The 14795-nt window shown below is 41.7% G+C and overlaps 1 protein-coding gene across 4 annotated transcripts in view; it reads right to left on the bottom strand.

Moving 5' to 3' along the window:
- Positions 1-14795, bottom strand: part of PIGU (phosphatidylinositol glycan anchor biosynthesis class U) — an 86549-nt gene that overhangs the window by 55574 nt on the left and 16180 nt on the right. For 2 of the 4 annotated variants that reach the window (XM_036092252.2, XM_036092255.2), the window contains 3 exons: positions 7626-7685; positions 6542-6604; positions 573-682 (listed from right to left, as the gene is read on the bottom strand). In XM_036092252.2, coding sequence (XP_035948145.1) covers positions 573-682; positions 6542-6604; positions 7626-7685 — 233 coding nt within the window. The remainder of the gene's footprint in view (positions 1-572; positions 683-6541; positions 6605-7625; positions 7686-14795) is intronic. The other 2 variants (XM_036092254.2, XM_078057110.1) reach the window with 2 other exon arrangements.

Here is a 14795-nt window from a genome sequence, read left to right on the forward strand (position 1 = left end):
ATTGTCACATTTGCCTATCTCCGGAATATAAATGGGAATAACCTGAAAGAATTAAATTTACTGGCAGCGCTGAGCACTCCCCGAGAAATCTTTTACAGAGCTTCAGTAAATTCCACTCTCCCATACTGGTGTCCCAGCTGGGATGGGTCTGTTTGCCTAGTTTTCTAAACTACAAATGGGGGACTAATTGTACATGAAATATAGGAGCTGCTCAAAATAACGGCCACATAAAGATCAGAATTTTATTCAATCCATATATACAATTAAAGAACTTTTTTTTTTTTTTTGAAACACTGGTTACAAGTAGGCTGGAGCCCAGATCAGCATAGAATGAAAAAGCATCTGTAAAGGGTTGATTGTGCATGTCCCTGTGTGAGGCTTTGTCCCAACAGAAACAGAATGGCTCTGTCTCTTTTGCTGGCCAGAACCCCAGTTGTGCAACAGAACCACAGCAAGTACTTGATGACTAAGACTGCAAATCTCCAAAAATACAACAAACAACATGAGAAAGTCTCATCAGATTTTCCTTGCGTTTGTTGGCACTGAGCCCTGTTTTGTCAAAGAATACTTACAACAGGGCCACTTTTAGAGGGATGGAACGCATTTCCATTGGGGTTCGGATGAGTTCGGCCACATCTGGGGCATATTGGTCTAGTTCTAGGAGGAGTTTCTGCTTTTTAAACTGGAAAAAAGAAATGACAAAACACATTACTTCCCATTGATTTTAGAATGAAGACAGCAGTCCTTCCATGGCCCACATGGCCCCACCTGGTCTGGCCCTAGCTGTGCAGGCTCACCTCACACCCACCTGTCCCCTCACCTCTCACTCTCTGGGTTCTAGCACCATGAACATGCCGTAACCCTCATGCTCCCAGGCCTTTGCATTTGACCTGGAACAATCTGTTCTCTTTCTCTAGTTAGCTCCCACATCACCTTTAGATCTCAGTTAAATCATTTCTTCCTCAGGAAGACACACTCACCCCCCTCCGTAGGTAAAATCTCCCTATAACATTCTTTCATAGCACTGTTCACGGTTACAACTTTCTTATTTATGTGACTAATATCTGTCTCCCTCACTAGACTATGAGTTCCATGAGGGCAGGGATGATGTTTATTTGCCAGGACCTGGTACAGTGAGCAAACAGTAAATATCTACTGAATGGCTAAATGAATGACTGAGTGGCAAAGCAAGGTTCTCAGCCATTCTGAACAGTTATCATTGGGGCGCCTGGGTGGCTCAGTCAGTGAAGTGTCTGCCTTCAGCTCAGGTCATGACCAGAGTCCTGAGATGGAGGCTCCCTGCTCAGCGGGGAGTCTGCTTCTCCCTCTCCCTCTGCCCCTCCCCCTGCTCATGCTCTCTCTCTCTCAAATAAAATCTTGAAAAAAAAAAGAGTAATCATGAGTGGCCTAAGGACTCCAAAGTTCCATCAGCAAAGTGAAATATTTTCATACAAAGTAAAATGATCCCCTGAATGTCACAGTATCCCAGGTTTTCTTCCAAGCCCTCCTGTTTCAAGTTTTTGACTCCCACAGAGGAAGTGGGGAATGGCCATGATGAAGGAAGGAGGACGGTTGGGTGTGGCTGGGCAGCTGGATAGTCTAGAGGGAGTGAGGTGGGGGTGGAAAGCTCTTGCCTTCCCCTGGTGTGTCCCAACAAGTTCATGGGTGTGCTCCAGAATGAAAAAAAGTTAGTCAACCCTATAAGCAAACATGGGTCAGACTACAGATGGAAAAAGCCTCTGAACCCAAAATGGGGAGCTTAGCTGATTTAATGGTCAGAGAATCTTATTTCAAGAGCATGAAACCAATGCTGCAACTGATTATAAAACAGAGTAGTACAGGGGAGCCAGAGTAGCGAGTGCTTAACTAGGCATGATAAAGAGTTAATGATGAAAAAGGCACGTGTAGAATACATATTGTATCGTGCCATTTACACAGAGTTAAAAGCATGCAAAATAATACTACATGTTATTTAGGGATATATACAAAAGTAGCAAAAGTTAAGGCCCTGTGGGGGAACAATAAACACTAAATCCACTACAGTGTGAACTGGTGAGAGGGAGAATAAAGAGGTGAACATTTCAGAGGCGAGTATATGTGTAATATATTTATTTTTTATTTTATTTATTTATTTGAGAGAGAGAGTGCACAAACATGAGGGGGAGGAGGGGCAGAGGGAGAAGGAGAGAATCTCAAGCAGAATCCCCAGAGTGCAGAGCCCTACACAGGGCTCGATCCCACAACCCCAAGATCATGACCTAAGCTGAAACTAAGAGTTGGACACTCAACCAACTGAGCCACCCAGGTGCCCCATGTAATGTTTTATTTTTGAACCTGAAATAGGTTCACAGTATGTATTATTCTTTACATATTTTTGCATGTCTTACATATTTCATAATTTTTTTAAATGGAAAGCTTTAAAAAAATTTTAAAGATTCGCTTTTCAGTTCAAAAGAAAATCGAGGAGTTGGGACGCCTGGGTGGCTCAAGCGGTTAAGCGGCTGCCTTCGGTTCAGGTCATGATCCCAGAGTCCTGGGATCAAACCCCACATCGGGATCCTTGCTCAGCAGGGAGCCTGCTTCTCCCTCTGCCTGCCGCTCCCCCTGCTTGTGCTCACTCTCTCTCTCTCTGAAAAAAAAAAAAAGGAAAAAGAAAATTGAGGAGTTATCACAGGAATACAGGTAAGCCCAGACTTCTTGCACAGATTTAAATAGAGGCTTAATCAGAAAACCTGAACAAACTTCAAAAACCTCCCTTTGATCATCTCTGAGAGTTCAGGGGGAATTATCATCAGTAAGAGTTACACTACCATTCACAGGTGGGGCTGTTTAATTAAACAGACAATATATAAACTAAGGTGCTTTTATCAGAGGGGCTGGCTCCGCAGACAAAGCACTTAGCGAGGACAGCTGCAGCAGGGGTAGAGGAAGGAGGCCCTGCTAGCTTAAGGGTCCTGGAGTTCCTGCAAAAAGGTGGCCACCTGGATGGGGTGAGACCCACAAAGAAGGCTGTTGAAAGGAAACAGGGAGTTGATCCAGAAGAAGCCAGAGAGACAGGTGGGAATGCAGACCCACTGGCAGGCTGGAAGCCAGCCAGCAGGACTACCGGAGGAGATGGGGGCGGCTCAACAGGCACGTGTAGATCCTACACAGAGGTGACACTGTGCCAACAACTAAAGAAAAGTACTTCCTTGTCACCCTAATCTTCCAAAATACTTTGAAACAGGAAGATTTTATGAAAGGAGAGTCTACAGGAGAGAAGGGCAGTCAGGTCAGCATTCCCCAGATTCTCTGCTACATCTCTTTTTGTCTCCTCCAATCTCACCAGCAAAGCCCCCATTATGCCTGGCCTCACAGGCCCAATATTGACTCAGCTCCCTGAAGAACAACAAAAATTCCTTTTAAAAATCCCCACTGGATCCAGTCAGAGACAGGAAAATGGCTAAAAGTCTAAGGAAAAGTGAACACACACACACACCAAGAAAATATTAAAAGTATAAAAATAAATGAGGTTAAAGCGTACAATTTAAAATCCAAAGATAAATATTTCTAGATATATTCAGCAGCCTTGACAATGAGGAGATTTAAAGCTACCACAGGGGGCGCCTGGGTGGCTCAGTCGTTGAGCATCTGCCTTCGGCTCAGGTCATAGAACCCAGCATCAGGCTCGGGAGGAAGCCTGCTTCTCCCTCTCCCACTCCCCCTGCTTGTGTTCCCTCTCTCACTGTGTCTCTCTCTGTTAAATAAATAAATAAAATCTTTAAAAAAATAAAATAAAAAATAAAGCTACCACAGGATGGGGCATCTGAGTGGCTCAGTCAGTTAAGCATCTGCCTTCGGCTCAGGTCATGATCCCAGGATCCTGGGATCGAGCCCTGCATCGGGCTCCCTGCTCAGAGGGAAGCCTGCTTTTCCCTCTCCCCCCCTGCTTGTGTTCCCTCTCTCACTGTGTCTCTGTCAAATAAATAAAATCTTTAAAAAATAAATAAAAATAAAAAAAATAAAGCTGCCATAGGAGAGGTTAAAAGTGGCCTAAAAGGGGGGCTCCTGGGTGGCTCAGTCGTTGAGCGTCTGCCTTCGGCTCAGGTCATGATCCCAGGGTCCTGGGATGGAGCCCCGCATTGGGCTCCCTGCTCCGCGGGAAGCCTGTTTCTCTCCTTCCTACTCCCCCTGCTTGTGTTCCCTCTGTCGCTGTGTCTCTCTCTGTCAAATAAATAAATAAAATCTTTAAAAAAAAAAAAAAGTGGCCTAAAAGGTAATTACCTAGGTGCACTGTCTCTGTGATCATTAATCACTTTATACACAGATGCTTGTGTGCTTTTCCATATGCATGTTATATTTCAATAGAAATTTTTGAATTAAAAAAAAATCTCCAGGGTGGAGCTAATTTATCTCTGCATTCCTCAGCTTGTGAGGGGACCATGACCTGAGCCAAAGGCAGATGCTTAACCGACTGAGCCACCCAGGCACCCCTAAGATAACTTTTTTTTTTTTTTAAAGATTTTATTTATTTGACAGAGAGAGACACAGCGAGAGAGGGAACACAAGCAGGGGGAGCAGGAGAGGGAGAAGCAGGCCTCCTGCGGAGCAGGGAGCCTGATGCAGGGCTCAATCCCAGGATCCCAGGATCATGACCTGAGCCGAAGGCAGACGCTTAACGACTGAGCCACCCAGGCGCCCCCTAAGATAACTCTTTTAGCAACTTTCAAGTATACAGTATTAACTATAATCACCATGCCATACATTAGATATCTAGAAATTACTCATCTTATAACTGGAAGTTTGTACCCTTTGACCAACATCTTCTCATTTCCCCCACCCCCAAATGCACCCCCTGGGCAACCAGCAATATACTCTCTGTTTCTGTGAGTTTGACTTATTTATTTATTTATTTAAAAGATTTTATTTATTTATTTGACAGAGAGAGACATAGCGAGAGAGGGAACACAAGCAGGGGGAGTGGGAGAGGGAGAAGCAGGCTTCCTGAGGAGCAGGGAGCCCAATGCGGGGCTGGATCCCAGGACCCTGGGATCATGACCTGAGCCAAAGGCAGACGCTTAAAGACTGAGCCACCCAGGCGCCCCTTATTTATTTATTTTAAAGTAAGCTCTACACCCAATGTGGCACTTGAACTCACTTCCCCAAGATCAAGAGTGGCATGCTCTACCAACCAAGCCAGTCAGGTTCCCCAGTTTGACTTTTTTTTTTTTTTAAGATTTATTTGAGAGAGAGAGAGAGGGAGGGAGTGCACACTCGTGTGAGTGTGGCATGGGAGGGGCAGAGGAAGAGAGTCTTAAGCAGACTCTGAACTGAGCATGTGCCGACGCAAAACTCGATCTCATGAGCCTGAGATCAGGACCTGAATGGAAACTAGGAGCCAGACATTTAACTAACTGTGCCACCCAGGCACCCCCCAGGTTGACTTTTTAAGATTCCACGTGTAAGTAAGATCATACGGTATTGGTCTTTGTCTGACTTCAGTTAGCATAATGCCCTTAGGTTTATCTATGTTGACCCAAATGCTCCACTGGTTTAAGATGTACACTCACTGGGTCTTAGTGATAAGTCTCTAAAATGTAGTTCTTTTTTTTTTTTAAACTAATTTCTACACCCACTGCGGGGCTTGAACTCACAACCCTCAGATGAACAGTCACAAGCTCTACCGACTAAGCCAGCCAGGTGACCCTACTTCAAGGGTTTTATAGGCCTATTAAGCCTATAAATGGACCCCAAGTTAAAAATTCCCAATCTAAATATCTTATAAGTCTCTTTGAGGTCCATAATTCTAGAATTCACCAGCTTTGTTACTAATGACCAGTGCCACAGAAAGGCAGACTGCTACTTCTGGTTCTATTACTTGGCAACAGAAGTGAAAATGAACGATAAACAGACAACACCAAAGGGATGCAGCCTTCTCTCACTCCGGTCTAAATCTTCTCAGTGGCTCCCAACCAATCAAGGAGGACTGCAGCCAATTTTTAAAATAACTACATGAATAGTGCATATGGTTAATCTGTTAACTCTCTCAGAACCCAGGAAAACGAAAATGGTCACAATATACCATTCCCCTTAGCCATCACATAGGGATTAAGACTAAAGTTTACATCAATACTTTCTACAGGCATTTACTACATGCCAAATTTTCCAAGTAAGATTGCTCTCTGCAGGGTAACAGAAACTACATTGGGAATCCAATTTTACCTCAGATAGGCATAACACAGTCAGTTAAAAGCTGTATTCATGAAAAGAAGATTTTTAAGGGTCCTCATTAATATTATTGTAGTTCAGCTCTGCTCCAGAAAGTCTGAACTTGCACAGGTGAATGGATATTAAGCTACACAGATGAAACTGACCTTTCTGTATCTATTAGTAAAGCTGTCTTTGGTTCGGGTTTGACCATTCCAGGGCTGGCTTAACAGGCCAGTAGCTTCACTCCTACTTAGTATTTTTAAACAGTTGGATCCTTAAGTACATGACCTTTGATTCTTTGTAGTAACAGAGACCAGAAGACTCCCCAAAACTCCACCCACTGACTACTTACCACAACTTTATTGAAGTCCTGGATTGCAAAATACAGGGCAATAGCAGTGAGTGCATCAGTTATCTGTCAAGAGAAAGAGAAATACTAGTGTAGGAGGGATGGAATGCTGCCAGGACCTACAGCTTTTGGATGGTAGTGGACTATTTGGTAATGAACTCAGGCAGAACCTCAACTCTCACTTTGACCATCCAAAGATAAAGCCTTTCAGGGAGATTTGACTAGAAAACCCTGAGGACTGACACCCATCAAGGCTTGTTAGCCTGGTGTGCCACATCTGTTCTTTAATTGCAAGTCCCTTAGGTTTTCTGTAAAACAGGAATAACACCCAGTGCTTTGCAGGCCTGATGTATGTCAAGTGCCTAGCATGATGTAAGTCCTTAGTAAACAGCAGCCATTATAATGATTAAGGAAGACTTCAGCGGGCCTCTGACTTGACCCAGATTTTCAACCCTACATTAGGCAAGTGTTTCAAATTACTCTCTCTCAAAACCACCCTGTCAACTCAATTTTGAAGGTTATTGCTCCTGAAAGTCTCATCAGGCCTATGTCCACTGCATGTAATCTCTTGGCAGAATGCTTAGGAAATTCAGGATGCTCTCTACACTGGCACCACAATTAAAACCAATCATAGAATCTTGGTGCTACAAAGTTTGAGACTACATAGTCCAGAAACTAAGTACAAGGAATTGGAACTGGTCAACTGTCAGAGACTACTCCCCGTACTTCCATAATACTATCAGAGTTCCTTGAATTCAAATTAAGGATAGGTTTTTGCTTTTATACTCTCAGAGACTCCTAAGCTCCTAAAAGATATTTTTCTTAAGATAAAAGACTCTAGGGACGCCTGGGTGGCTCAGTCAGTTAAGCGGCTGCCTTCAGCTCAGGTCATGGTCCCGGGGTCCTGGGATTGAGTCCCACATTGGGCTCCTTGCTCAGCGGGGAGCCTGCTTCTCCCTCTGCCTCTGCCTCTCCCCTGCTTGTGCTCTGTCTCTCTCTCTGACAAATAAATAAAATCTTAAAAAAAAAAAAAGATAAAAGACTCTAAAGATATATACATATTGACTTTATGTGGAAGGTTACTTACCATAAATACCAATTCAGCATAGTCAATCAGGAAATGAAAGAGGTATATTATTAATGGAGTCTGTAGGAGAAAAACAAGCAAACAGACAAATTAACTTAAATCTTACGTTATCAGTTTGCAGTGTAGGGAATGGGGAAGAAGCTATTCTTTCAGCAAAAATCTCTCTTTTCTGGAATACTGTTCTATGCTAGTTGGCCAGCGTACATATGAGGGAGAATAATTTAGTGTCACTGAATCATTTTTGCCACGGGGTATATCTGCTGAACTGAGTAAAGAGAACAAAATATGACATGTGCTAAGTATCTGTTGAGGAACTGTAAGCATATTAAAGGTATGAGGTAAACTCTAGTTCTAAGCCATACAGAATAGCCAAGGGGAACTCCACAGTGGACCAAGATTACTGAAATCATAAAATAAATTGGGAAATGTTTTCCCGCCTTTTGTCCTCTGAGATGTTTTATATCATTAATGTTATTACCTCCTCAAATATTTGGGAAAATTTGCTCACTGTGAAGTCATCTTGGCATGGATTTTCTTTAAGAGAAGATTTTAATTACAGATTCAATTTCTTTCACAGTTTCTTGCCTTAAAGTCTTCTTTTTCTGATGTCAGCATAGCTACATCAGCTTTTTTTTTTTTTTTTAAAGATTTTTTTTTTTTTTTTTTATTTATTCATTTGAGACACAGAGATACAGAGAGAGAAGAGAGCATGAGCAGTGGGAGAGGCAGAGGGAGAGGGAGAAGCAGACTCCCCGCTGAGCCAGGAGCCCGATGTGGGACTCGATCCCAGGACCCTGGGATCATGACCTGAGCTGAAGGCAGACGCTTAACCATCTGAGCCACCCAGGCGCCCTACATCAGCTTCTTTGTGTTAATGTTTGCTCGCTATATCTTTTCCTATATTTTTAGGTTCTACTTTTTTCTGTGTCCTCATATGTAAGATATGTTTCTTAAAAGCAACATATAATTACTTTTCTTTTTTGTTTTTAAAGATTTTATTTATTTATTTGACAGAGAGAGATAGAGCACAAGCAGAGGGAGCAGGAGAGGGAGAAGCAGGTTCCCTGCTGAGCAGGGGAGCCCCATGCGGGGCTCAATCCCAGGACCCCGGGATCATGATCTGAGTCTAAGGCAGATGCTTAACCGACTGAGCCATTCAGGCACCCCTACTTTTCTTTAACCTAATGACAACTGTTACCTTTTAGTTGGCTTTTTAGTCTATTTACATTTATTGTAATTAATGATGTATTTGTGTTTAAGTTTACCATCTTACTATTCTATTTTCCATTTGTCCCATTTTCTCTTTCTTGCTTGCTTCTGCATCTTTTATTATTCCATTTTCTCCTCTACTAGTTTGCTGGTCATACACTTAGCTACTATTCTTTCAGTGATTAACCTACAAATTATGGAATAGGTCTTTGACTTTAATTAGCATATAATATAAATTACTTTTTTTTTTTAAAGATTTTATTTGACAGAGAGAGACACAGCGAGAGAGGAAACACAATCAGGGAGAGTGGGAGAGGGAGAAGCAGGCTTCCTGCTGAGCAGGGAGGCCGATGCGGGTTTCGATCCCAGGACTCTGGGATCATGACCTGAGCCAAAGGCAGATGCTTAACGACTGAGCCACCCAGGTGCCCCTACTTTTACTACTTTTAGATAATATAAGGACCTTTGAATACTTTAACTAAATATAGCTACTCCCAACCTTTTCTGTTATTGGTGCTACAGCTTTAATTCTACATGTATTTTAAACCCATAAAGCATTATTATTGTTTTATACAGTCAATATTTATTTAATTTACCCACATATCTACCTTTTTCACTGTTACTTATTCCTTCCTATATTCCATGATGCTGTTGAGAACCACAATCCTGCCTTTTTATAATTTTTTAAATGCTGGCAACAAATTCTATCAATTTTTATTTGCTTGGAAATGTCTTTACCTTCATCTCTGAGAGATAATAACCCCTTTGTCTGTTTGTAATCTGTCTTTGATTTTGAGCAGTTTTATTAAAATGTATGTTTTTCTTTGAATTTATCCTGCTTGGGTTTATAGAGTTTCTTGAATTGAAATATTTCATAAATTTTGAAAAAAAAAATTCAGTTACTAATCTCTTCAAATATTGTTCCTGCCTCATTTTGTCTCTTCCCCCATTCTGGAACTCCATTTATATGTATGTTAAACTTCTTTACTATATCTCATAGGCCTCTTTTTTTTTTTCTTTTCTGTTTTCTATCCTTTTCTCTCCAAACTTTAGTCTAGGTATTTTCTATAGACCTATCTTCCAGATCATAAATCCTCTCTTTAGCTTTGTTTAATCTGCTGTTGAATTTCCTACTGCATTCTTAATTTGCTGTTAGGTTTTCCAGTTCTAGAATTTCCATTTGATTCATTATTATATATATTCTAGTTCCCTGGAGAAAATCTCTACCTTGTCACTTATTTTTTGGGCATATTAATCACTGACCACTATTATCTTAGAGTCCAAGTTTGATAACTCCAATATCTGAATTACCTGTGAATCTTTAGTGCCTGTTTTTTCCTGTCTTTTATTATGCTTGGTAACTTTTGAATGAATGATGGACACTGTACAGGGAAAATTGTAGAGGTTCTGCATGAGGTATTTTCTTCCAGAAAGGACTTTTCTTTTTTCAGAAAGGATTTCTTTAAACTTCTGGCAAGCAATTAGAATAGAATTGCATCACCTTAATCTAATTAGAATTTAGTTTTTTGTAAGACTAGTCTATATGTGGTCTACCCTTATTCCTTCCTTCAGTGTAGTCCTTCAGAGGACCCAACTGGAAGCCAAGACCTTTACCAGAGCCCTGCCACCTTGGTTGGCCATGCACTTGAATTTGTATTTCTCTAGAACTGTGAGACTGCCAATAGCTCTGCTTAGCTCCTTAGCCTCTTAACAGCCAATTTCTGTTCTCCTTCTCTGCTCTCAGCCTGTGCCACTTACAAACTGATAAATGCATTAAGGAGAAAGCAGCTTAGACCGTCAGTCTCACATTTTGTACCTTCCTCTCTGGGATATCAATCCCTCAATCCTGGCTATCTTGATATTTTCCAACACCATCAAACCGATGTTTTTTCCTATTCATCCTCCTTTCCTAGTCATCCTTGGCAGGAGGGTTGGTCCGCTACTATAAGCAAGTTCACCAATCCACCAGAACCAGAGGATAGTGCATGACTTGGTTTTAGTGAACCCTTGCTGGTGACTCAGGAGGATCTCTTCCCAACTCCCAACCCCATGCAAAAATGTGTCCTATAATATTGCAAAGGTCACTAACAGGCTTTTTAAGGACAGCAAGCTGGTGTGGTAGAAAGAATAAGGCTTTGGGGTCAAACTCAGGTTTAAAACCAGGTTCCGGGGCGCCTGGGTGGCTCAGTCGTTAAACGTCTGCCTTCGGCTCAGGTCATGATCCCAAGGTCCTGGGATCGAGCCCCGCATCGGGCTCCCTGCTCCGTGGGAAGCTTGCTTCTTCCTCTCCCACTCCCTCTGCTTGTGTTCCCTCTCTCACTGTGTCTCTCTGTGTCAAATAAATAAATAAAATCTTAAAACAAAAAACAAAAAACAAAAAAACCCCCAGGTTCCACCTGTGTACCTTTTCTCTCTAAACCTTAGAGTCCTCAGCTATAAAATAAAAATAGTGACCTACTGGGGTGCCTGGGTGGCTCAGTCGGTTAAGCGTCTATCTGCCTTCGGCTCAGGTTGTGATCCCAGGGTCCTAGGAAGAGCCTGCTTCTCCCTCTCCCTGCCACTCCCCCTGCTTGTGCTCTTTCTCTCTCTCACTCTGTCAAATAAATAAATAAAATCTTAAAAAAAAAAAAACAGTGACCTATTTCACAAGGTTCTTGGGAGGAGTAAATGATAATGGGCATGAAGCACTTAGCACAGTGCCTAACATATATACAGTAAACCTCAATATGTTAGCTACCTGAGATCAACTTTTTACCTCCTGTTTTCAAAAGAAAACAACTTTGCCTTTCAAAGTTCTAAAAGAATTAAACTTTTTACAACTATCTACTAATGGATTCTTTTTTTTCACTTATCTTTGTCAGTAAGAAGTAGTAACTTGATACTTATATTACCAATGGCTTGCTTTCAAAGTATTTTGATGCTTTAGATAGTTAAGAATGGCCCTAAGTAGGTCTCAGAAATGACAGAACAAATAGTTCTCAAAAAGCCTATCAGCAAATGGGCTGGTTTCCATAATGAGCTAACATGGACACAGTAGTTAGTTTGTGTATCGTATTATTATAGACAAGTATACAGTGAATATAATTTGTCTTCATGCTACATTTCCATGTGGGTGACTATTCCCAGTCAGGGCAGGGCAAATATGAATGAACTCACAATTTTACAATCAGTAATTGGCCAACCACAGAAAACAGAAACGTCTGTTGAAGGTAGTCATGAAATCTAACGTGGTTGCCAGATCCTCTTTTTCTCTCCTGTGCAGATTTTTCTTCTCCACTCTTACATTTCCCTAAAAACTAGATAATAAAATCTGCTGAAAATTAAAAAAAAAAATGCAAAGCAATGATGAACTTCCCCTTCCAAAGTCTTCTTTTCACTTGGCTTGACATAATTTTATTTCTTTATTTCTTAAAGAAACTGTCTTGAAATATAGATTGCTCTGGATTTATGAACACTGAGCTTAAAAGCAAATTAACCCATACGCTAGGGGCGCCTGGGTGGCTCAGTCGTTGAGTGTCTGCCTTCAGCTCGGGTCGTGATCCCAGGATCCTGGGATCAAGCCCCACGTCGGGCTCCCTGCTCGGCAGGGAGTTTGCTTCTCCCTCTCCCACTCCCCCTGCTTGTGTTCCCTCTCTCGCTGTGTCTCTCTCTATCAGATAAATAAATAAAATCTTAAAAAAAAAAAATTAACCCATATGCAGGAAAGGAGCAAGGGAGTCTGACTCTGAGGTCACCCCCACCATGTTTGGGGGAAGCAACTGTTCAGTCCTAAAGGGGTTGTCTTACATAAGTATAGAAAGTTAACATGGCTTCTTGTAGCTGGAAATTACTACCTCCTACCATTATCCCCCTTTACTTACACTTACACACACACACACACACACACACACACACACACACACACACTGATGAGGAGTAAGAATGTGTTCTAGACTCCCTCATTGTAGCTAAGAATGCATTTTCTCATAGAAACATTTTAAATAATGGTTAAACGGCTAGATATAGCTCTTCTATTCATCCGTTTGACATATTCTTTCTGAAGGGACTATTTCACATCTTCCCCTGTCCTCCAACTTTCCTACCCACTTCTCACTTTCATCTGACAACCTCATTTCTTACTTCATTGAGAAAAGAAGCAATTAAATGAGAACCACCTTATTTTCCCACTACCCCATTGACCAACTTCCTGTATCTATACCTATATTCTCTATCTCCTGTTAACAATGGATGAGTTTCCTTTCTTCTTATCTGAAGTCAAATTCTCCCCTTGTGAACTGTAGCCCATTTCTTCTTGCCTCCCCAAAGACACTGCTCATTCAATTACCCTCTTTCTTACATCTTCAACTTCTCTATCCACAGGATTATTCCCATCAGCAAATGCAGTCTCATTTTTTTGCTATTTTATTCTTTTATCTTATTAAGTTTTAAGAGATTTTACATGTTCTTTTTTTTAAAACTTTTTATTTAAATTCAATTTAGCTAAGCTGTAGTGTATTATTCGTTTCAGGGGTATAATTTAGTGATTCATGAGTTGCATGTAACATGCAGTGCTCATTACATCACGTGCTCTCCTTAATGCCCATTATCCAGTTTCCCAATCTCCCCACCCACCACCCCTCCAGCAACCTTCAGTTTGTTTCCTACTTTTAAGAGTCTCTTATGTCTTGCCTCCCTCTCTGTTTTTATCTTATTTTATTTTTCTTTCTTTCTGTTTTTTAAGTAGGCTCTACGCCCGACGTGGGGCTTAAACTCATAGCCCTGAGATAAGAGTTGCATGCTCTACTGACTGAGCCAGCCAGGCACCCCCACATGTTTTTTTTTCATTGAAGTATAATTGACACACAGTGTTATATTAGTTTCAGGTGTACAACATAGTGATTCAACCAGTTTATACATTACGTTATCGTCCCCCCAAATGTGGCTATCATCTGTCACCATACAATGCTATTACAATACCAGTGACTATATTCCCTGTGCCGTACCTTTTATTCCCTAACTGAAAGCCTGTATCTCCCTCTCCCCTTCACCCATTTTGCCCATCTCCCCATCCCCTTCCACTCTGGTAACCAGCAGTTTGTTCTCTGTATTTATGGGTCTGTTTCTGCTTTTTGTTTGCTTATTCACTTGTTTTATTTGTTTGTTTGTTTTAAGTAGGCTCCACACCCACCATGGAGCCCAATGCAGGGCTTGAACCCACAACCTGAGATCAAGAGTCAGACGCTTAACCAACCGAGCAACCTAGGCACCCCCTGCTTTGTTTTTTTAGATTCCACATATAAGTGAAATCGTATGGTAATTGTCTTTCTCTGACTTATTTCACTTAGCACAATGCCCTCTAGGTCCATCCATATTGTTGCTTCAAATGCCAAGATCTCATTCTTTTTTATGGCTGAAGAATATTCTACTGTGTGTGGGAGGGGAGGGTGGATGTGGGTGTGCACACATGCATTCATCTATCACTGGACACTTGGGTTGCTTCCATATTGTGGCTATTGTAAAATGCTGTGATAAATATAGAACAGATTTTCATATTTAAAATGTCTTTACAGGGATGCCTGAGTGGCTCAGTCGGTTAAGCATCTGCCTTCAGCTCAGGTCATGATCCCAGGGTCCTGGGATCGAGTCCTGCATCGAGCTCCTTGCTCAGCAGGGAGCCTGCATCTCCCTCTGCCTGCTGCACTCTCCCTCTGACAAATAAATAAGTGAAATCTTAAAAAATAAATAAATAAATAAAAATAAAACGTCTTTACAGGGCACCTAGGTGACTCAGTTGGTTGGGCATCTGCCTTCAGCTCAGGTCATTGATCTCCAGTCCTGGGATTGAGCCCTGCTCGGTGGAGAGTCTGAATATATCCTCATTCCCAAATGTTTATCAATTTTACTGTTCATCCAAAATAAATGCTTCTCCCTCTCCCTCTGCCCCTCCCCCTACCACTCCTATGTGCTCTCTCAAATAAATAA

Source organism: Halichoerus grypus, chromosome 10 (assembly GCF_964656455.1).
Source record: "Halichoerus grypus chromosome 10, mHalGry1.hap1.1, whole genome shotgun sequence".
Taxonomy (NCBI): Eukaryota; Metazoa; Chordata; class Mammalia; order Carnivora; family Phocidae; genus Halichoerus; species Halichoerus grypus.